This window comes from Macaca nemestrina, chromosome 12, assembly GCF_043159975.1.
Source record: "Macaca nemestrina isolate mMacNem1 chromosome 12, mMacNem.hap1, whole genome shotgun sequence".
In the NCBI taxonomy this organism is placed as follows: domain Eukaryota; kingdom Metazoa; phylum Chordata; class Mammalia; order Primates; family Cercopithecidae; genus Macaca; species Macaca nemestrina.
In genome coordinates, this window is record NC_092136.1 from 15,859,974 (window position 1) to 15,883,241 (window position 23,268).

The following is a 23,268-nucleotide window of genomic DNA, read 5'->3' on the forward strand; positions in this document are numbered from 1 at the left end:
TGATACTGCATGTCAAGCACTTAGCACAAACCTATGTTATGGAATAAATGTTTGTGTCCCTCAAAATTCACATGTTGAAGCTGTAACCTCCAGTGTGGTTGTATTTGGACATGGGGCCTCTGAAGAGTAATTAAGATTAAATGAAGTAATCAGGGTGGGGCCCTGATCGGACAGAATTCGTGTCCATGTGAGAAGAGACACTGGAGAGCTCACTTTCTCTAATACCCACATTGCCTGCACAAGCACCTGAGGAAAGGCCACGTGAGGACATAGCAAGAAGGCAGCCGTCTGCAAGCTGGGAAGAGAGCCCTCATCAGAAATCAACTCAGTTGGAATCTTAATCTTGGACTTCCAGCCTCCAGAACTGTGAGAAAATAAAACCTGTTGTTAAAGCCATTTGGCCTGTGGTATTTTGTGATAGCAGCCCAAGCTGCTAATACATCCTTGCACATCCAATATACATTAGCTATTGTTGTTATCTGTTGTTACTGATACTTCTCATGTCCAAAGTCCCACAACAAGGAAGTCAGTGAGTGGCTGAGGGCCCAGCTGAGGAAGCAGGTCCTTCACTCATCAGGCCATCTTCCTGCTCTTGTGGCAGGAATCTCCCCCAGTCCTCTCCTGGGACTCCCTGTCTCCATGATTGCCTCTATCCATCCCTCCACCTCAACCACAAGGGCAGGGCTTATGGTACAGGAGGGGTGTGTGTGTGTGTGTGTGTGTGTGTGTGTGTGTGTGTGTGTGTGTGTGAGACTAACCCAGAGGAAGGGGGGCTGTGGGGTAAGCAGGAGAAGGTTCCTTTCCTGATCAAAAGAAGCAGGAAATTCTCTTCTGTTTCTGGTTCCTGGGAACAACTTCTTCTTCTTCTTCTTTTTCTTTTCTTTTCTTTTCTTTTCTTTTTTTTTTTTTTTTTTTTTTGAGACAGAGTTTCACTCTTGTTGCCCAGGCTGGAGTGTAATGACTCGATCTCGGCTCACTGCAACCTCCACCTCCCAGGTTCAAGCGATTCTTCTGCCTCAGTCTCCCGAGTAGCTGGGATCACAGGCATGCGCCACTACACCTGGTTAATTTTGTATTTTTAGTAGAGACAGGGGTTTCTCCATGTTGGTCAGGCTGGTCTTGAACTCCCGACCTCAGGTGATCCACCTGCCTTGGCCTCCCAAAGAGCTGGGATTATAGGCATGAACCATTGCGCCCAGCCCGGGAACTTCTTTAAGCTCTAGGAAGATAGGGATTGCTGGGGTAGTTCTGAGATTAATCGTCCCTAGTCCAAATAGGAACAAGCCCAAGGAATGGGCATGGAAGGAAATCAACTGATCCTTCCTGATCCAAATTCTTCCCTTGAAGATGCACTGCAGGTTTTTGGAGACATTTGAAAAACCTGAACCGGCCGGGCGCGGTGGCTCAAGCCTGTAATCCCAGCACTTTGGGAGGCCGAGACGGGCGGATCATGAGGTCAGGAGATCGAGACCATCCTGGCTAACACGGTGAAACCCCGCCTCTACTAAAAAATACAAAAAACTAGCCGGACAATGTGGCGGGCGCCTGTGGTCCCAGCTACTCGGGAGGCTGAGGCAGGAGAATGGCGTAAACCCGGGGGGCGGAGCTTGCAGTGAGCTGAGATCCGGCCACTGCACTCCAGCCTAGGCAACAGAGCGAGACTCCGTCTCAAAAAAAAAAAAAAAAGAAAAAGAAAAACCTGAACCTCTTGCCCAGAACTCTAGAGGCATTATAAACAGATAACATACTTTCGCACCTTCAAGGTGTCTCCTAACATATACCATCTCATTTTATCCTCATAAGAGACTGGCAAGCCTTACAGTTGGCAGAGCTCAGTCTTGGAAGAGACGTACCTTATATGTGCATGTCACTTAAGAGGCCTTTCTCCCACCTTTTGTCATCACACAGATGGGTGTCTTTTCCTCTCAATGGTGAAGACGAGCCAGCCTAACCCATGCCTGAGTCCCATAGAGTACCCCATACAGGGCCTTGTGTAAGTAGGTGCTCAATAAATTTTGTAGATGGATGGATAAATGCCAGTGACTAGATCAGAGAGAAGTAAAACAGGTATTGGAGTTTTGGCCTATTGGAGAGGATAGTGTTGCCATTGTTCTAAGGAAGCAAGCTCAGGTATCTGTTCCTATAGCCTGGAACATCCACTCCTGCGCAGGCACCTGACATCATTTTAATCTTTATTATGTTATCATTATTATAACTGTCACTTATTGTCCACCGTTCAAAGTTAAAGTTCTTTGCAAATATCAAATCATTGTTCCTCACATCCACTATTAGGAGTTCCATTTAACAGATGAGGAAATGGAGGTACAGACTAGTTAAGTAATTTGCCCAAGGTTATTTAGCCAAAAATAGTGGAGCTGGGATTCAAACCTGATTGTTTATATCCTGGCCTTACAATTTTCTCTTTTTATCTTTTTGAGACGGAGTTTCGCTCTTGTTGCCCAGGCTGGAGTGCAATGGCGCGGTCTCGGCTCACACCTCCCGGGTTCAAGTGATTCTCCTGCCTCAGCCTCCCCAGTAGCTGGGATTACAGGCGCACGCCACTACGCCCGGGTAATTTTTGTATTTTTATTAGAGACGAGGTATCGCCATGTTAGCCAGGCTGGTCTCCAGCTCCTGACCTCAGGTAATCCGCCCGCCTCGGCCTCCCAAAGTGCCGGGATTATAGGCGCGAACCACCACGCCCGACCTTGGACTTAACAATTTTCAAAGTTCCTCCACTTCCCTCAGCTGAGCCTCACAATGGTCCTGGGAAGTAGACAGGAGTTTCCACGGACCACCCAAGGCCATACTGCACGTGGGAGCAGATGTGGAGCTAGAACCCAGGTCTCCCTGGGGCTTGTTCTGACACACAAAGGTCTGCATTGTGAAAGGACATGAAAGTCACACCTGCGGGGACTTAGGACCCAGCTAAATCCATGGCTGTGAATTCATCTCGGGATGCAGAGTTCCTGTAAGAAAAGAAAAGAAAAGAAACAAAGAAAAGAAAAGAAAAGAAAAGAAAAGGAGAGCTAGGACGCGTGGACAGACGCTTTTGCTCGTTTCCATAGACACTGCCCCATTGGCTCATGCTGTTCCCTCCTGTTAGAACATCTTCATCCCACGCTCTTACTCTTGCTGACTCATCATGTTTCACAATACACTTGAATTTTTCTCTCTTCCAGGAAACCTCTGCCCTTCTCTGAAGAGGGAAAAAGTGACCCTCCTCATACTCCCAGAGTACCAGGTGATTCTCTACAGCATTATCATTAAAAATCAGGGGCTGCATTCTCTCCCTCTGTCCCAGTAGTCGGGGAGCTCCTCAGGGGTGAAGACTCCCCTTCCTCATCCTGGTGTTTCCTATTGGCAATGCCTGCCACTCAGTAGTAGGTGGTTGTTGACTAAGACTATTGATCACAGGCAGGTTTGAATGTCTTTGTTCCCTCATCTCTACCCCTGTTAAGGGATTACGGAGCGTCCTATTCATTTCAGGCATATAGAAGATGCTGTTAAAGTTTATTGAATTGAATGTAACAATCATTCTGCAAAATCTGAGCAGAGAAGTCATTAGGTTTCAAAATACTTAGATAAAAACATTAAGGTGGCTCACGCCTGTAATTCCAACACTTCGGGAGGCCGAGGCAGGCGGATTACTTGAAACCATAAGCTCGAGACCCTGACTACTAAAAATACAAAAATGAGCCGGTCGTGGTGGCGCGCGCCTGTAAATCTCAGCTACTCAGGAGGCTGAGGCACGAGAACAGCTTGAACCGGGAGGCAGAGGTTGCAGTGAGCCGATATCGCCACTGAACTCCAGCCAGGGTGACAGCGAAACTCTGTCAGAAAAACAGGAAACAAAAAACCTGTGAGGTACTGAGACCACAAACTAGTGCTCAAAATATAGCCATTTCCTTTCTTGTCTGGACTAAAGCGGGGTAGGGAAGGGTGAGAAGGAGGGGATCGGCCCTCCCAACAAGTCTCATCCTCCCCAGATGCTGCTCGGTGCTCAGGGGCTGCAAGTACTCTGTCTTTGCACAGAGGAGTGGGGACTCCAGCTGTGCATGGGGGCGCACACTAGGCCCATAGCTTGATAATGGACCAGATGTAAAGTAAGGGAGGCGAAGCAGACGCTCTCTTGGAAAGGAGGCTCCTGAGTCCGTCTTGGGGCTTCCCCCAGCCAACTGTTTCCCAAATCAGTATACAGTAGGCACTTGGTAAATACTAAGCCTAGTAAAGGACCGAATGATGGTAGACCGAACCCCCAAAGCAAAAGAGAAAGGGTCCAACAGCGCCTCCTTGAGGTGCTCTGCCCCAAGCCACTGGGAGAAACGTTGCAGCCCGCGCCGAACGCCGGACAGCATAAAGGATTCCCGACCGCCGGGCAGCGGTGCTCGGAGGACACAGGTCTACGCCGTCCCTCACGCAGTTTCGGAGAAGGAGCGCTGGGCCCATGGAGGGAAGGCGGCAGGCTCGGCGGCTGCGGAAGCTCGCTGGGGCAGGGGCTCAGGGCGGAGGTCTGATGGTGGAGGCCACCGAGAACTGTCACGGAGCCGCATCCGCACAGCGAGCCTCCCTTATTCATTCAGGGCGAGTGTGTATCTGGGGCGGCGCGCGGGGGTGCTGACCAAGACCGGAGAGCTCCCGGCGCGGCCGCCGGCGGAGCGAAGGCTAGAACCCCTATGAGCGCCCCCCAGCGCCCCTGAGCGCTCCCTGCCGGTGCACGACGCCCCCAGCGGGAGGCAGGGATCAGCAGAGCCTCGCGCCCCGAGGCCCGCCCCCGTCTCCCCACAAGGACCGTGAGTCCCGGGTCCGAGCCCTCCGCGCGGGGATCGGGCGGTTGCCCGGCGCGTTGTCCCTCGGCGGCCTTCTGGCCCCGCCGGCGCGGATGCGGGGAGGTCCACGCAGCGACAGCGGGAGGAGGGGTGGGCGGGGCTGCCGGGGGTGGGGCCCCCGGGGCGGGGCGCGCTGTGTCGCGTGTAGGTGCTCGGTCCTGCTGGAGGACGCCAGTGGCACACACTCGGTCCCGAGATGGCGAGCATACGAGTGGCTAAGGTAACCGCGTATAGGATGACCCCTTTCTCTTGGCTCCCCTCGCCCCCCGCATTCCCTCCTCTCTCCATCCCCTCCGCGGCTCTCCGAGCACATTCATTTATTTGTCTGGGCATCAGAGCTGGCTGAATCCCTGTCCTTCCCGCGCTCTACTCAGAGGAGGACTGGCCTGCAAGAGTGGCCAGAGCTAGAGTTTTGGGGGTTTGGGGGCCTCCGCTTGAGCCGTTTGCGTGGTGAAGATGAGCTAGCTCCTCCAAAACTGGTTTCAATTTCGCTTTTCCTGCCTGAGACTTGTGATAATAACTGGGTGCATCTCCAGTGCAGGAAAGGTCCTTGGCATCTTGGTGCCAGGCATTCTGCTACAGCTTGTGGTGGGTTATGAACACAGATGACCAGGATGAAGTCCTTGCCTTGGAATAAGCCCATGGCCCATCCCATAATTTGATGCCTGTATTACTAGAGTCCTGAGAAACACGGAATGCTGATTAGAATTTGGGGCAAAGTTCCCTGGGTATTCTCTGGAGGCAAGATGCGGAGGTGGACCTGGAAGGCCTCCTGGAGTAGGTGGCTTGCATTCGTGAGTTCTACAAGTGTTGAATGCCTACACGTGCTGGCCCTGTTCTAGGAGGTGGGGGTGGGGCGGGCAGAGATGAACACAAATCCGGCCCTTGTTGAATTTTATTCCTATCAGGGACACAATTTGAAATAAGATCTGGAAGGATGCGGAGGGGGCAGTTCCCTCCAGAAGGTGGGAAAACCCAGGGTGTTTGGAGATGGATTAGGGAGGAAGGTGATCCTGGTGAAGTGAGTATGGCACCGCAAGTCTCTCAGAAGTGCCCCTTCCAGTCTGCAGGGTGGAAGGGCAGGCTCTAGGCGAGGAAGAGGGTGCCTGCTACCCACAGCCTCTGAGAAGAAAATGGCCTCAGACTGGGACGCCCAGAGCAGGCTTGGCCTAGATCCTAAATCTGGAGGTTGGCAGCAAAATGAGTCAGAGGGTCTTTCCAGCCAAGGGGAAGAGAGATGGGAGCCAGAATTTACTGCACTGGAACCATTACATGCCAAACAGTGTACATGGTTCTTTCATCTAATTCTCACAGCAGTTCTGTGAGATAAGTAATATATACCTGCATTTTACAAATGAGGAAATTGAGGCGCAGAGAAAATAACTTGCTTGTCCAGAGTCTTTCAGTAAGGAACAATGGGACTGGACTGATGAAGCCTGGTCCACAGGCCTCCAGCCTGCAGGCTCTTTCAATGGCCTTTCTACTTTCATTTTCTGTTCTGGTTAGTCAGGTGATTTCCTATTAGGCAGTAGGAAAGAACTGTGTGTTTTAAGTTGGGTTTCAACTTCCTCAGGCTTTGGGAAAGTTTTGGCAGAACTCACCCTAAATAGATAAAGTCCAAGTGTGCCCAGTTATAGTAAAGTCAGGGAAATGTTTATTCCAGTTCTTCTCTGGTCAGCCTTGGGCTTTGTTCTTGCCAAACAGTCACAGATGATAGAGAAACTCTTAGGAGTACAGGTGCTTCTAGTTTGGGGTAAAGATAAATGAGGGCCCATTGACTCTGGGTGGGAGGCACCAGAAGCAGCTTATTGGTTGAACAGAGATGGAAGGTAGACTGAGAGAGAGGAGGGGGGCATGGGATGTGTTTATATTATATGCTGGGGGTGGGGAGAAGGCAGAGAAAGTTCAAATGGTCCCCAGTGGTAAAGGACCCCTCCTCAACTGTGGACTGGGTTTGGAGAGCTTCCGTTTCTCAACATCATCACTGCTGACATTTTGGGTCAGGTAACTCTTATGTATCTGTTGTATGTTTTTAGATTTGAGGTTACTGCAAGGTTTATAAATAATATCTTATAACCCGTTATTTTAAACTAATGACAAGTTAACACTGATTGCATAAACAAACAAGCAAAATGAAACCTAATAAAGGCCAGGTGTGGTGTCTCATTCCTGTAATATCAGCACTTTGAGAGGCTGAGGTTGGCGGATTGCTTGAGCCCAGGAGTTTTGAGACCAGCCTGGGTAGTACGGGTGGATTGCATGAGCCCAGGAGTTCCAGACCAGCTTGGGTAACACAGCCAAACGCCATCTCTACAAAACGTACCAAAATTAGCTGGGCATGGTAGCATACTGCTGTAGTCCCAGCTACTTGGGAGGCTGAGGTGGCAGGATCACCTGAGCCCAGGAGGTTGAGGCTTCAGTGAGCTGTGATTGTGCCACTGGGCTCTAGTCTGGGTGACAGAGTGAGTGTCTCAAAAAAAAAACAAAAAACAAAAAAACAAAAAAACAAAACAAAAACCTAATACAAACTGTACACTTTAACTTCGTCTTTCTGCTTTTTAACTTGTTGTTTCTTTTCTTTCTTTTTCTTTCTCTCTTTCTTTTTCTTTCTTTCTTTCCTTCCTTCCTTCCTTCCTGCCTTCCTTCCTTCTTTCTCTCCTCTCCTCTCTCTCCTTCTCTCTCTTTCTCTCTCTCCTCCTCTCTTTCTCTTCCTCTTTTCTCTCTTTCTTTCTCTCCCTCTCCTCTCCTTTCTTTCACAGAGTTTCACTCTTGTTGCCCAGGCTGGTGTCCGCCTCCCAGGTTCAAACAATTCTCCTACCTCAGCCTCCCAAGTAGCTGGGATTATAGATGCCCGCCACCACGCCCAGCTAATTTTTGTATTTTAGTAGCGATGGGGTTTCACTATGTTAGCCAGGCTGGTCTTGAACTCCTGACCTTAGGTGATCCACCGGCTTCAGCCTCCCAAAGTGCTGGGATTACAGGCGTAGCCACTGTGCCCAGCCCTAATCTGTTTTTCTGTGCACTTACTATTACCAGTGAGTTTTGTACCTTCAGATAATTTCTTTTCTTTTCTTTTCTTTTTTCTTTCCTTTTTTTTTTTTTGTTTGAGACAGAGTTTCCCTCTTGTTGCCCAGGCTGGAGTGCAATAGTGCAATCTCGGCTCACCACAACCCCCACCTCCCGGGTTCAAGTGATTCTCCTGCCTCAGACTCCTGAGTAGCTGGGATTATAGGCATGCACCACCACGCCTGGCTAATTTTGTATTTTTAGTAGAGATGGGGTTTCGCCATGTTGTCCAGGCTGATCTCAAACTCCTGACCTCAGGTGATCCACCCGCCTCACCCTCCTAAAGTGCTGGGATTACAGATGTGAGCCACCCGGCCTGGCCCAGATGATTTTTTATTGTTCATTAAATTTTTTAAAAAATTTCTGATTGGCCGGGCGCGGTGGCGCAAGCCTGTAATCCCAGCACTTTGGGAGGCCGAGACGGGCGGATCACGAGGTCAGAAGATCGAGACCATCCTGGTTAACACGGTGAAACCCCGTCTCTACTAAAAATACAAAAAACTAGCCGGGCGAGGTGGCGGGCGCCTGTAGTCCCAGCTACTTGGGAGGCTGAGGCAGGAGAATGGCGGGAACCCGGGAGGCGGAGCTTGCAGTGAGCTGAGATCCAGCCACTGCACTCCAGCCTGGGCGACAGAGCGAGACTCCGTCTCAAAAAAAAAAAAAAAAAAAAAATTCTGATTGATAGGCCGGGCGCGGGGCTCACGCCTGTAATCCCAGCACTTTGGGAGGCCGAGGCAGGTGGATCACGAGGTCAGGAGATCGAGACCATCCTGGCTAACACGGTGAAACCCTGTCTCTACTAAAAATGCAAAAAATTAGCTGGGCGTGGTGGTGGGCGCCTGTAGTCCCGGCTACTCGGAGGCTGAGGCAGGAGAATGGCGTGAACCCAGGAGGCGGAGCTTGCAGTGAGCCAAGATCCTGCCACTGCACTCCAGCCTGGGCGACAAAGCGAGACTCCGTCTCAAAAAAAAAAAAAAAAAAAAGAAAGAAATTTCTGATTGAAGAACTCCTTTTTAGCATTTCTTATAGGACAGGTCTGATGTTGATGACATCTCTCAGCTTTTGTTTGTCTGGGAAAGTCTTTATTGCTCCTTCATGTTTGACGGATATTTTCACTGGATACACTATTCTATGGTAGAAGTTTTTTCCCTCAGTCATAGTTTATTTAAATATGTCATACCACTCTCCCTTGGCCTGTAAGATTTCCACTGAAAAGTCTGCTGCCAGACATATTGGAACTCCACTGTGTGTTGTTTATTTTCTCTTGCTGCTGGTAGGACCCTTTCTTTATCCCTGACCTCTGGGAGATTGATTATTAAATGTCTTTGAGGTAGTCTTCTTTGGGTTAAGTCTGCTTGGTGTTCTATAATCTTCTCATATTTGGATATTGATATCTTTCTCTAGATTGGGGAAGTTCTCTGTTACTATCCGTTTCAATAAACTTTCTAGCCCTGTCTCTCTCCCTACCTCCTATTTAAGGCCAGTAACTCTTAGATTTGCCCTTTTGAGGCCCTTGTCTAGATCCTGCAGGCATACTTCATTCTTTGTTTATTCTTCTTATTTTTTTTTTTTTTTTGAGACGGAGTCTCGCTCTGTCACCCAGGCTGGAGTGCAGTGGAGCGATCTTGGCTCACTGCAAGCTCCACCTTCTGGGTTCACGCCATTCTCCTGCCTCAGCCTCCTGAGTAGCTGGGACTACAGGTGCCCACCACCACGCCCAGCTAATTTTTTTTTTTTTTTGTATTTTTAGTAGAGATGGGGTTTCACTGTGTTAGCCAGAATGGTCTTGATCTCCTGACCTCGTGATCCGCCAACCTTGGCCTCCCAAAGTCTTTGTTTATTCTTTTATTTTTTTGCTTCATCTGACTGTATTTTCAAATACCCTGTCTTTAAACACTCTAATTCTTCTGCTTGATCAATTCTGCTATTAAAAGGCTCTGATGCATTTTAGTATGTTAATTGCATTTTTTTCCTTTCTTTTTTTTTTTTTTTTGAGACAGAGTTTCGCTCTTGTTGCCCAGATTAGAGTGCAATGGTGTGATCTCGGCTCACTGCAACCTCTGCCTCTCCAATTCTCCTGCCTCAGCCTCCCAAGTATCTGGGATTACAGGCATGCGCCACCATGCCCGGCTAATTTTTGTATTTTTAGTAGAAATGGGGGTTTCACCATGTTGGCCAGGCTGGTCTTGAACTCCTGACCTCAGGTGATCTGCCCGCCTCGGCCTCCCAAAGTGCTGGTATTACAGGCGTGAGCCACTGCACCCGGCCTCAATTGCATTTTTTGACTCCGGAATTTCTGCTTGATTCTTTTTAATTATTTCAATTTTTTTGTTAAATTTGTTGATGGGATTCTGAATTCCTTCTCTGTGGAGGAAATATTTAATTTCTTTGAGTTTGCTCAAAACAGCTATTTTGATTTCTGTGTCTGAAAGGTCACGTATCTCTGTTTCTCTGGACTTGGCCCTTGTGCCTTATTTAGTTCGTTTGGTGAGGCTGTGTTTTCCTGGATCGTCTTGAAGCTTGTGGATGTTTGTTGGTGTCTGGGCACTGAGGAGTTAGGTATTTATTATAGTCTTTGTAGTCTGGGCTCGTTTGTACTCATCCTTCTTGGGAAGGCTTTCTAGGTATTCGAAGGGCTTGGCTCTTGTGATCTAATTTTTGGTCACTGCAGCCATGTCTACATTAGGGGGCACTCTAAGCCTAGTAACACTGTAGTTCTTGCAGACTCTTGTAGGGCACTACCTTGGTGGTTTTGGATAACATCAGGAAGAATTCTCTGGATTACCAGGTAGAGACTCTCATTTTCTTCCCTTACTTTCTCCCAAACAAATGGAGTCTTACTGTGCTCCCTGGAGCTGGGTGAGGTGTGACACAAGCGTCCCCATGGTCACTAGAACTGGGACTGCACTAGGTCAGGCCTGAAGCCAACACAACACTGGGTTTTGCCCAAGGCCCGCTGTAATCACTACCTGGCTATGCCCTATGTTCGCTCAAGGCCCTAGGGCTCTACAATCAGCAGGTGGTGAAGCCAGTCAGGGTTTTTGTCCTTCCCTTTAGGGCAGTTAGCTCGCTGCTGGGCCCCAGACAGGTCCACAGTTACTGTCCACGGGCCAGGGCCTGCAGTCGGAAACCTTAGAAATTTACCTGGTGCTCTGTTCTACTGCAACTAAGCTGGCACCGAAACCACAGAACACAGTCCTTCCCACTCTTCCCTCTCCTTTCCCCAGATATGGGAGTCTCTCCCCTTGTCCACCACCACCATGGGTCTATGAGGAGTACTGTCAGGGTACTAGTGCTGATGTTCGCCTAAGGCCCAAAGGCCCTTCAGTCAGCTTGTGATGAATGTGATCAGGCCTGAGACTCACCCTGCAGGTCAGCGGTCTCCCCTCTTGTTGGGCCTGATAATGCTTTGTTAGGATGTTTATCAGCATCTCTGGCCTCTACCCACTCTCCCAATTTGTGCAAACGGAAAAATGTTCCCAGATATTACCAAATGTCGCTAATTAGATAAAATTGCCACTGGTTGAGAACCACTGGTTTGTACCAATTCATTGTTCCAGAGAAATGTGACCTGCGCTTGAGTGTCTTTTTATCTTCCCCAAGAAGAAAAGGCCTGTAGTCCCACAAGATGGACCCTAAAATAGGGGCAGCATTCCTTTGTCAAATACATTTAAGAAGTACTGCATGCTGTGGGCCCACATCTTGGTCAATCACCATATACAATAGCATATTAAAGGCTAGGGAAGTTCTACAGTGAAGAAATCTCTTTAGCCTAGATTTCCCAAATGTACTTGACCTTGGAACGCTTTTCCTGTACTACCTATTAACCTTCTGCAGGACATACTGTACACATTTGCCCCATCTGGGCCCTCTACCCTGGTGCTTCTCCCCTTCTCTGCATGGATTCCTGCTCATTCTGCATGGCCCAGCTCACAGAGTGTACCCTCTATGAAGCCTTCTTTCTCCCCTCTCATCTCCCTCCCTACTGTATATCCATACACATTCACATAATCACATCCATGTTTCGTCCATTACTCTACTGAAATTCTTGAGGACTGGGTCCTGTCTCAGTTACATGCCAGTAGAGAATGCTCAGTGATAGCAGTTGGGAGAATTCAAAAGGGATATTCAGGTGCTTGGGCCACAGTTCTGGGAAGGTGAGTCACTCCTTGCCCCCTTGTTTCCCTGCTTGGAGTTCTTCTCTGCTGTGGTCTTCTGGAGTCATTTCCTTTCTCCAGCCCTGATCTGGCAGAGTTTGAAGCAGTGGGGTCCTGTCTGCTGTAGATGTTCAGTAGATGCTTATGGAAGGAAGAAAGGAAGAGAGGCAGGGAATTAGAACCTAGTGACTTTTTAGGAAGAAGGCTAGAGAGCAGAGGTTACGTACCCTGCTTTCAAGAGAAAAGCCTCCTAAGAGCACTTACTCTCAAGTTTTAATATCTGGGAGAAGTGATCTATTTCTCCCTGCACTGAGTACCTAGGTGTACCAGAGTTGTGGTGAGGCCACAGTTAGAAAATTCACTTAAAGCACCAGCACTGGCTGGGCGCGGTGGCCCATGCCTGTAATCCCAGCACTTTGGGAGGCCGAGGTGGTGGATCATGAGGTCAGGAGATCGAGACCATCCTGGCTAACATGGTGAAACCCCGTCGCTACTAAAAATATAAAAAATTAGCCAGGCGTGATGGTGCGCGCCTGTAGTCCCAGCTACTCAGGAGGCTGAGACAGGAGAATGGCGTGAACCTGGGAGGAGGAGGTTGCTGTGAGCCGAGATTGTGCCACTCTACTCCAGCCTCAGCGACAGAGCGAGACTCCATCTCAAAAAAAAAAAAGAAAAAAGAAAAAGTTCCAACACTGTGCCTGATACATACTAAGTGCTCAGTAAATGCAGGCTCTGACTTTACCGGCTTCTGCCCCTAAGATGGCCAGTTTTGGACTTGGGACAGCTTGCTGCTGGGACAGGGGGAGGGGGCTGAAATAGGGAGGACTAGGTCAACTGCCCACTCAACTTGTGTCCCCTGCAGGAGCTGGAGGATCTTCAGAAGAAGCCTCCCCCATACCTGCGGAACCTGTCCAGCAGTGATGCCAATGTCCTGGTGTGGCACGCTCTCCTCCTACCTGTGAGTATCCATGGGGACTGTGGCTTTGGATTGGGGACAGCTTAGGCCAGGGACATGGGCAGGGAGGGTTAGGACTAGGCAAGAATTTTCCCTGCCTTGGGATCCTTTTACTGGACGTCATCATTGCTGGAGGGGTCCTCTCTCTGAACTGATTGCTTCTGAGATCCAGATACTTCTGAGGTTCATCTTCCGATAAAGATGCCAAAGGACTTTTGGACTTAGTAGGAGACCCCTTCCTTAAATCAGTAGCCACCAAGCCCACCACAGAACTTCAGGAGACAAACAGCATCAAAAAGAAGAAGAAATAAAGATCTCTTGGACCTTTGTCAAGGGGTAGGGATAAACTTCCAGGCTCCCACCATTGGTAGAATTTGCTCCCGCGAACTTAAATTGTATTTTGTTTTTCTTTAGTCTTATTTCAGAAAATTGTTACATATGAAAACACAAATGCTCATTTCTACTGTTCTTATTTTTCTCTGTTTATTATTTGGTATTTTTTTGATAAAGTCTCTCTGAAAGCAGTATTCCAAAATAGTTATCAGAGTGCAGATCTCTCTTTTTTTCATCCGATTATTAGTGACTAAAGATACTTTGAGAAATTAATCTACACTTTTCGTTACTTGGAAATAAAATTGAAGACATTGAACTTTTGGTTAGTCAAAGCTCTTTGGAATGTCAAGGGAATAATTCATCTTATTATTTAGGATTTGGACTTTTTTTTTTTTTTTTTTTTTGAGACAGAGTCTCACTGTGTCACCCAGGCTGGAGTGCAGTGGTACGATGTTGGTTCCCTGCAACTTCCACTTCCCGGGTTCAAGCGATTCTCCTGCCTCAGCCTCCTGAGTAGCTGCGACTACAGGCACGTGTCACTATGCCTGGCTAATTTTTGTATTTTTAGTGGAGACAGGGTTTTGCCATGTTGGCCAGGCTGGTCTCAAACTCCTGGCCTCAAGTGATCTGCCCACCTCGGCCTCCCAAAGTGCTGGGATTACAGGTGTGAGCCACCGCACCCAGCAGGGTTTACTTTTTATTGACAATGCAATGGCCTAGGTTGTGTCATCTTCTCTTTAAACTAAACTGTAGTCCAGAAAAGTAGAGAAAGGCCTGAGTCAGGTCACCGTAGGAATCTGTCAAGTCCCTTGGATTACTGTGTTGAAGCGATCCACTTACCTGGCTTAGAGTGAGCACACCTGTTCTAGACCTCAGGTGCCAGGAGAAGATGCTCAAAGGAGCTCCAGGAACTGATTATATCTCCAAGGAGACCAACTTTGAGATGATGAAAGTAAAGCGGGGGTGATAGGAAAACCTAGGAAAGGTCTCGTTTAGCAGAATACTATGAAATCAGAGGACCTCAATGGTTGGCAAGACCAAGGTGGTTAAGTGTGCCCCAGGAACTGGCCACAGACCTTCCACCCATATAGGTGTCCTGAAGAAACATGATACTTGGGAGGAATCCCAGAACTGGAGAACCAAAGCTTGATGTAAGTCATCAGCTAACCTGAAGGTTCCTGGTGAGGCCATAAAGGAGGGGATGGTTGACTGTCAGAGGAAGGAGAACCAGGAAAAGTCTTTTGGAATAGCAGGGAAATTCCTCCTCAAAGACTCGGTCTCAGTTTATGTGTTCACCAAAGTGGCCCCACTTGTCACATCTTGGTCATGAAAGGTTTCAGCTCGATGAGCCTTTTGAAGCTGATAGTAAGAATTCTCATTCCTTGAGAGTCTCCTGTGGACCAAGTGCTGTTTTAAGCACACGACATATGAGGTCATATTGAATCTTCTCAACCGTCCAATGAGGAAGGTTGTCTTCCTCTTAAAATTGCGGAGATAGAAACCAAGGAGGTTAAGGAACTGGTCTGTGGTCACTCAGAGTAAGGTAGCAGGAGTGGAATTCAGCAGACTCCAAGGTCTTCTCTTTTAACCACTCCATGAAAAACGAATAGTTTTCAAAATTTTTTAAAAAGTAGCAGGCTGGGCACGGTGACTCACACCTGTAATCCCAGCACTTTGAGAGGCTGAGGTGGGTGGATCACCAGGGGTCAGAAGTTTGAGACCAGCCTGGCCAACATGGCTAAACCTTGTCTCTAGTAAAAATACAAAAATTAGCTGGGCATGGTTGTGGGCACCTATAATCCCAGCTACTCAGGAGGCTGAGGCATGAGAATCTCTTGAACCTGGGAGGCGGAGGTTGCAGTGAGCTGAGAATGGGCCATCGCACTCCAGCCTGGATGACAAGAGTGAAACTCTGTCTCAAAAAAGCAACAACAAAAAGTAGCAGAATACTTTATTTAACCTAGAACTTAGAAGGTAGTAGGACTTTCTCAATTGACTGTAAGATACAGTATGGAATCCTCTGGTCCAACTTCTTCATTTTACAAACACGGAAACTTATCCTCAGAGAAAGCTTAGTCACACAGCAAGCCTGAGGCAGAGCTGGGACAGGTCCCCAGAGCTCTCAGCTCCATGACTCTGCTACCTCCTTCCTCTGTTAAGACCTACAAAGCCCAGAAAGAAGCCCTTTCAGGCAGGACACACTGATACCCCTGTCTTAGTCCATTTGTGTTGCTGTAAAGGAATACCTAAGGCTGCATAATATATAGAGAAAGGTTTATTTGGGTCAAGCTTCTGCAGGCTGTACAAGAAGCATGGCGCCAGGTGCAGTGGCTCATCCCAAAATCCCAGCACTTTGGGAGGCCGAGGCAGGTGGATCACCTGAGGCCAGGAGTTCAAGACCAGCCTGACCAACATGGAGAAACCCCGTCTCTACAAAAAATACAAAATTAGCCAGCCATGGTGGTGCATGCCTGTAATCCCACCTAGTTAGGAGGCTGAGGCAGGAGAATCGCTTGCACCCGGAGGCAGAGGTTGTGGTGAGCTGAGATCATGCCATTGCACTCCAGCCTGGGCAACGAGAATGAAACTCCATCTCAAAAAAAAAAAAAAGAAGAAGCATGGCACCAGCATCTGCTTCTGGTGAGGCCTCAGGAAGCTTCCACTCATGGTGGAAGGCAAATGGGAGCCACATGTACAGATCACATGGCAAGAGTGAGAGAGAGAGAGAGAGAGAGAGAGAGAGAGAGAGAGAGAGCAGGTGCCAGGATCTTCTAAACAACCAGCTTTTTCAGTAAGTAATAGAGTAAGAACTCTCTTATTACTGTGAGGATGGCACTGAGCCATTCATGAGGGATCTGCCCCCAGGACCCATACACCTCCTACTAGGCCCCACCTCCAACACTGGAGATCACTCTGGAGTGCAGAGTGAGACTCAAACTGCAACCTCTGCCTCCCAGGTTCAAGCAATTCTCATGCCTCAGCCTCCTGAGCAGCTGGGACTACAGGCGCATGCTACCACGCCCAGCTACTTTTTTGTATTTTAGTGGAGACGGGATTTCATCATGTTGCCCAGGCTGATCTCGAACTCCTGAGCCCAGGCAATCCACCTGCCTCAGCTTCCCAAAGTGCTAGGATTACAGGCATGAGCCACCACCGCACCGGTCTTGGGGATAAAATTTCAACCTGAGATTTGAGGAGACAAACATCCAACCACAGCACCCTCCCATCCTGCTCTGAGGCCTCAGCCATAGGCCTTCTCTGACTGATAGGCCCAGCCTTTTCTTCTTGAGACCATAAAAGGTGAGATATTTTCTCTTTATCTTCCTACTCTTTTATACTCTATCTTTTTTTTTTTTTTTTTTTTTTGAGATGGAGTTTTGTTCTTATTGCCCAGGCTGGAATGCAGGGCTGTGATCTCTGCTCACAACGTCGGCCTCCCAGGTTCAACTTCCACTTCTCAGTTCCTGCCTCCGCCTCCCGTGTAGCGGGTATTATAGGCACACGCCACCATGTGCAGCTAATTTTGTATTTTTAGTAGAGACAGGGTTTCTCCATGTTGGTCAGGCTGGTCTCGAACTCCCGACCTCAGGTGATCCACCCACCTTGCACTCCCAAAGTGCTGGGATTACAGGCATGAGCCACCGCGCCCGGCCTAGTTACTCCATCTCTCATCTCAGTGTGCTCGAGGTCACCATGATTTCTGTTTTGCCTATTAAGGAGGAGGAGCTCTGAAAATCTTGACTCTCTGCTTAACCACATATGCCATTCTTGCTGTCTTTGCTCTGTCTTTTCAATAACAAAGGCTCTGAAAAGATTTGGTAATTTGGAACCAACCGGAAGTCCCCTTTGTTCTGCACTGGGGTCACCCAGGTTCTGGGGTTTCTCCCTCCTAGGGCTGTGAGTAGTCATCTTGTGTAAAGGTGTAGGGTTGACAGTGCCGGGTTCCCATCCCTGCAAGGCTGCTGTGGTCCTAGGTGAGTTACTTACATACACTGAACTTGAGTTTTCTCCTCTGTAAATAGAGACGCTGATAATTGTTTTTATACCTATTGTAGTAACTGACACATATGTAGTACTTGCCATGTGCCAGGCGCTGTTCTAAATCCTTGGCATAAATTAAATCATCTCATCCTCACATATGCCTTATGAAGAAGTCTATTATTATTGTCATATGGAAGCATGGAGAGGTGAAGTTACTTGCTCAAGATCACATTGCTAGTGAGTGTCAGAGCCGAGTCACACCCAGGCATGGTGGCTCCGGAGTCTGTGTGACCCGCATACTCTGTTGCCCAGGCTAATGCATGTCAAGTCCTTAGCACAGGACAGCACAGATAGGCGCTCAGAAAAGTGTTCAGGTCGCTCAAAGTCTAGAGGGTCTTCTCTTGGCTCCTTGCAGCTCCCAACCCCTCGGTCACTCTAGCCCCTGAGTTTGTTTGTGTTTAATTATGGTAAAATACATATAACACAATTTACTATCTTAACCGTTTTTAAGTATACAGTTCAGTGTCATTAAATAGGATTACAGCTGGGCATGGTGGCTCATGCCTGTCATTCCAGCACTTTGGGAGGCCAAGGTGGAAGGATCGCTTGAGGCCAGGAGTTCAAGACCAGCCCTGGCAACATAGTGAGACCCTATCAAAAAATTTTTAAAATTATCCAGGCTTAGTGGTGGGCTCCTGTAGTACCAGCTACTCAGGAGGCTGAGGTGGGAGGATCACTGGAGCCCAGAAGTTTGAGATTACAGTGAGCAATGATAATGCCACTGCACTCCAGCCTGGATGACAGAGCGAGACCCTGCTTCAGGAAACAAACAAACAACCATGGTTGCACAACCATCACCATCGTTCATCTCTAGAACTTTTTGTCCACCTGTACTGAAACTCTGTACCCCTTCAGTAACTCCCCATTCCTTTCTTTCCCCAGCACCTGGTGACCACTTTACTATTTCGTTTCTATGAATTTGACTATTCTAGGTGCTGTACTTCAGTGGTATCTTGCAATATCTGTCCTTTTTTGTCTAGCTTATTTCCCTGAGCATAGTGTCTTCAAGGTTCATCCAGATTGTAGCATATATCAGAATTTCTTTCCTTTTAAGGCTAAATAATACTCCATTGTGTGTATATGCCACGTTTTGTTGATTGATCCACTTGGTTTGCTTTCACCTTTTGGCTGCTAGAAACATTGGTATACAAATACCTGTTTGTTTTCAGTTCTTTGGGTATCTACCCAGAAGTAGAACTGCTGGATCATATGGTAATTCAGTGTCTAATCTTTGGAGAAATGGCCATACTGTTTTCCACTGCAGCTGCACCTTTGTATTTTCCTAAGTTCCTGAGTTCTTAGGATTTCCTCATTTTCTCCATTTCCTCACCCCCATTCTAATGTTCTAAGAAAGGATGTTCCATCCTTTTCTTCCATAATCTCAGAAATCCATGAAAGCTGAGATGGTCCTTAGAGCTCATCTAGTCCATCTTTATCCACTTTACAAATGAGGAAACTGAGGCCTAGAGGTGGGAAGTGGCTCAACCGTGGTCACACAGCAAAAGCCTGGATCAGACTTCTCTGCCTCCCAGGCCAGTGCCCTTTGGTGATTTCACATTTTCACTAATCCATGACTCAGTTGTCAAATGAATGCAGGTGCTGTGCGTATCCTGGCTCATGTGTCCCCCTGGGAGTGAAGCAGAGGATGCCTAGGACCCTGGGATGGGGGCAGGAAGGGAAGAAAACCAGACCGGAGCTTGACCCCTTTTCTCTCTGCACAGGACCAACCTCCCTACCACCTCAAAGCCTTCAACCTGTGCATCAGCTTCCCGCCTGAGTATCCGTTCAGGCCTCCCATGATCAAATTCACAACCAAGATCTACCACCCCAACGTGGACGAGAGCGGACATGTTTGCCTGCCCATCATCAGCAGTGAGAACTGGAAGCCTTGCACCAAGACTTGCCAAGGTGGGGCTGGGCTTTACCCGGAGGAGGGACTGATACTGGGTAGAGATTACTGGAAGGGGGTTTCACAGACTTATTCTGAGCTTGAAAAGCCCCGAAGAGAGGAGGTGAAAATTGTGAGTCTTGGCTGAACTTACTGTGAGATAGAAGGGATGCTTCCTGGACAGACTGACCTCCTCCTGCCTCTGTTCCTGTACCTGGGCAGTTGTGACAGAGGAACATTGCTGTGGTTCACGAGAGAGGCAGCCTGGCTGTACAGGGAAGGGCTCGGGATAAGAAAGCCCGCTGTTCCCTCTGTGGACTTTGGGCAAGTTTTCGTTCCTTTCTGGGACTCGGTGTCCTAAATGACAGTGGAGGGAACTGGCCTCATAATGAGAATAGCTGTCACTTGACTGAGCACTTTCAGCGCTGTGCTGAGAACATCACATGCGGACTTCATTTTCATTTCCTCCACCACCCCGTGAGGTAGTGTTGTCGTTAGCCTTGTTGAATAGACCCGGACATTTGAGGCATGTGAGAGGCGAAGTGGTTGCCTAAGGTCATACAGATGGCAAACGGCAGCACTTGGCTGAGTCGCGAGCCACATGTGACTGTTGCAACTGAGGAACTCAGTTCTTTTCCTTTTTTAAGACGGAGTCTCGCTCTGTCGCCTAGGCCGGGGTGCAGTGGTGCGATCTCGGCTCACTGCAACCTCTGCCTCCCAGGTTCAGGCGATTCTCTGGCCTCAGCTTCTTGAGTAGCTGGAATTACAGGTGTGTGCCACCACATCCAGCTAATTTTGTGTTTTTAGTAGAGAGGGATTTTGTCATGTTAGCCAGGCTGGTCTCGAACTCCTGACCTCAGGCGATCCGCCTATCTTGGCCTCCCAGAGTGCTGGGATTACAGGTGTGAGTCACTGCGCCTGGCTGGAACTCAATTCTTAATGGTACTTAATTTTAATTTTTTTTTTCTTTTCTTTTGAGACACGGTCTGTCTCTATTGCCCAGGCAGTTAGTTCAGTGGTGCGATCTTGGCTCACTGCAACCTCTACCTCCTGGGCTCAAGCCATCCTCCCACCTCAGCCTCCCGAGTAACTGGGACTACAGGAGCATGCCACTACACCTGGCTCATTTTTGTATGTTTTGTAGAGACCAGGTTTTGCTATGTTGCCCAGGCTGGTCTCAAACTCATGAGTTCAAGCCATCCACCCATCTTGGCCTCCCAAAGTGCTGGGATCACAGGTGTGAGCCACCGTGCCCAGCCTGATTTTGATTCATTTAAATTTAGATGCCTGCCTGTGGCTAATGGTTACCATATTGAACAATGCAGCTCTAGAGCCTGTGACTGAGTCAGTGTGCAATCCTCTACCTGGACCACCTCAGGAGTTTTTAACTCAGGAAACAAAAGTCCTTTGCTTGGTGGGAGTGGGAGCAGGGAGAGGAGTGGTCCTTGGATGAGCTTCAAGGGGTCTGGGAACTATCTGTTTTGCACGTGGAGTGTGCGTCTGTCTCAGGAGATGGGCTGCTACCTTCACCAGGTTCCCAAAGGCATCTGTGAAAGATGAAGAGCCAGGGGGCCATGGTGGTTTTCAGTCTTTAGCCTTAGACCCCTTTTGCCCAAGGAAAAGTTTATTTGGATTATCAATATAATGGAAGAAAACAGAGTAGTTTTTGTTGAAATGGGGATAAGACCCAGAAACTTCACTTATTTCAGTGGCTCCCATGATGAAGAGCTTCTCTGAAGCCATGGAATGTAGTTGTTTGAAAACCACTGATGTCATCAGTCAAGGTCTTGGGTGTCACCAACCAAGAATGAGCGGGGTGTTTGATCCGGTCATAGAGTCAGCCTAAGAGATGGAACCTTTCCTCCAAGGAGTGGGTGTGGAGTGTCAAGGCATTGGGAGTGGGCAGCCGTGACCCCCTTCCCTCTGCCCTGATGTCCTGGCCTGTCTCTCCCCAGTCCTGGAGGCCCTGAATGTGCTGGTGAATAGACCGAATATCAGGGAGCCCCTGCGGGTGGACCTCGCTGACCTGCTGACAGAGAATCCGGAGCTGTTCAGAAAGAATGCTGAAGAGTTCACCCTCCAATATGGAGTGGACCGGCCCTCCTAACTCATGTTCTGACCCTCTGTGCACTGGATCCTTGGCATGGTGGATGGACACACCTCATGGACTGAGGCCAGAGCCCCCTATGGCCCATTCCCCACTCATTTTTTCTTTCTTAGGTTGTTAGTCATTCGTTTGTGTGTGTGGGGTAGAGGGAAGGGAGCTGTGAGTGTGTGTGTTGTGTGTGGACTCACTCCCGGGTTCACCTGGCCACAGGTACACCCTTCCCACAGCCTTTGCATCCCCCAGAGCCAAGGGAGTTTAAGTTTGCAGAGTTACAGGCCAGTTCTCCAGCTCTCCATCTTAGAGAGACAGGTCATCTCGCCGGCCCGCTTGCAGGAAATGAGCCCAGCAGCCAACTCGAATCCCCCTAGAGCTCAGGCACTGAGGGCCTGGGGACAGTGGAGCGTATGGGTGGGAGACATATGGAGGGTACCCTATTTACACCTGAGTCAGCAAAGCCACTGATGGGAATCTACAGATTTAGGTGCTAAACCGTTTATTTTCCACGGATGAGTCACAATCTGAAAAATCAGACTTCCATCCTGAAAATCTGTATGTTTCAAAACCACTTGCCATCCTGTTAGATTGCCAGTTCCTGGGACCAGGCCTCAGACTGTGAAGTGTGTGTCCTCCAGCATCCAGTCCAGGGGGAGCCACAGAAACCATGATCTTGCTTAAGCCATTAAAGTCAAAGATGAATTCTGGAGTGCAGCTGAGTCTTTGATGAGGCGATGGGGTAGTTTCATCAGGACCAGAGAGGACTAGGGATTTAAGCATAAATTTCTGACCTTGCTTCCCCTGGATGTTCCCCAAACATCAAAAGGAATGTTGGCTATGGAAAAATAGGCCATCCTCGGACAGAGGTGCTTTCAGAAGGTACACAGGGATGACGTCCCCATTTTATTTTTTTTATTTGAGAGAGTCTCACTCCGTCACCCAGGCTAGAGTGCAGCAGTGTGATCTCGGCTCACTGCAACCTCCGCCTCCTGAATTCAAGCGATTCTCCTGCCTCAGTCTCTTGAGTAGCTGGGATTACAGATGCCCACCACCACAACTGGCTAATTTTTGTAATTTTAGTAAAGATGGGGTTTCACCATATTGGCCAGGCTGGTCTCGAACTCCTGACCTCAGGTGATCCACCTGTTTTGGCCTCCCAAAGTGCTGGGATTACAGGTGTGAGCCACCACGCCCAGCCAACATCCCCATTTTAAAGATGAGGCAATTGAGGCACAGAGCACTTCAGTGGATTGCTGGGGTCCACTCTGCCAATCCACACCCCTGCAGGTGAGCCAGGGTTGTGGCTGGGATGTGTTTTGTTTTCTGTATTTTTCATGAGCTGCTTTTATCAGCACATATGCCCCAAATGGCTGATAAAACCAGACTGGATAGTTAGCAGGAAATTGTAATCAGCTCAGGAGTTTGTATCTCATGAGCAATGGAAAAGCAAAAACAAGCCAAAACTTCAGCCAGATAGAGGGATTAACTTAACCCAGAGGAAGAACTTTCTGGTTGCAATTGTTGTAAGCTCCTGGAATACTGCTGGCTTTTCAGAGACAGAATATGGGGTGATTTGAGTCAAGGAAGTCAACCAGATCCCACTTGTTTCTAGAGAATCTTCTCCAGCTCTTGCCCTGGAGTGCCCTTACCTGAGAAGCGTGGAAAGAGGGGAATATAACCAGAAGAAGTGCCACCAGAGTCAAAATGTAAGTTTGTTTTTTATTTTTGGCGACCACTTACTGAACACTTGAGTGGCAGGACTGGGCAAAGCTTTTTGCCCTTTTCATTATCTCATTTGACTCTCGCAACACCTTCATAAGGTTGCAACTCCCATTATCCCCTTTCAGCCTGTAAACTGAGGCCCAGAGAGGTTAACTGTATGGCCCAGTGTCACACAG

At 48.5% G+C, this 23,268-nt stretch overlaps 1 protein-coding gene across 2 annotated transcripts; it reads left to right on the plus strand.

The window, feature by feature from the left end:
* Positions 1-4,708: 4,708 nt before the first annotated feature.
* LOC105496063 (ubiquitin conjugating enzyme E2 L6) lies at positions 4,709-22,079 on the plus strand. Of its 2 annotated transcripts, none has more exons than XM_071074582.1 (4): positions 4,709-4,793; positions 12,915-13,010; positions 19,103-19,289; positions 21,225-22,079. In XM_071074582.1, exons 3-4 carry the CDS (start codon positions 19,178-19,180, stop codon positions 21,374-21,376), a joined length of 264 nt encoding a protein of 87 aa, XP_070930683.1. In that variant the 5' UTR covers positions 4,709-4,793; positions 12,915-13,010; positions 19,103-19,177; the 3' UTR covers positions 21,377-22,079. The 2 variants fall into 2 exon arrangements, with proteins under 2 accessions (XP_070930683.1, XP_011764401.1); XM_011766099.3 differs by lacking the exon at positions 4,709-4,793 and adding an exon at positions 4,902-5,049.
* The last annotated feature ends 1,189 nt before the right edge of the window (positions 22,080-23,268 follow it).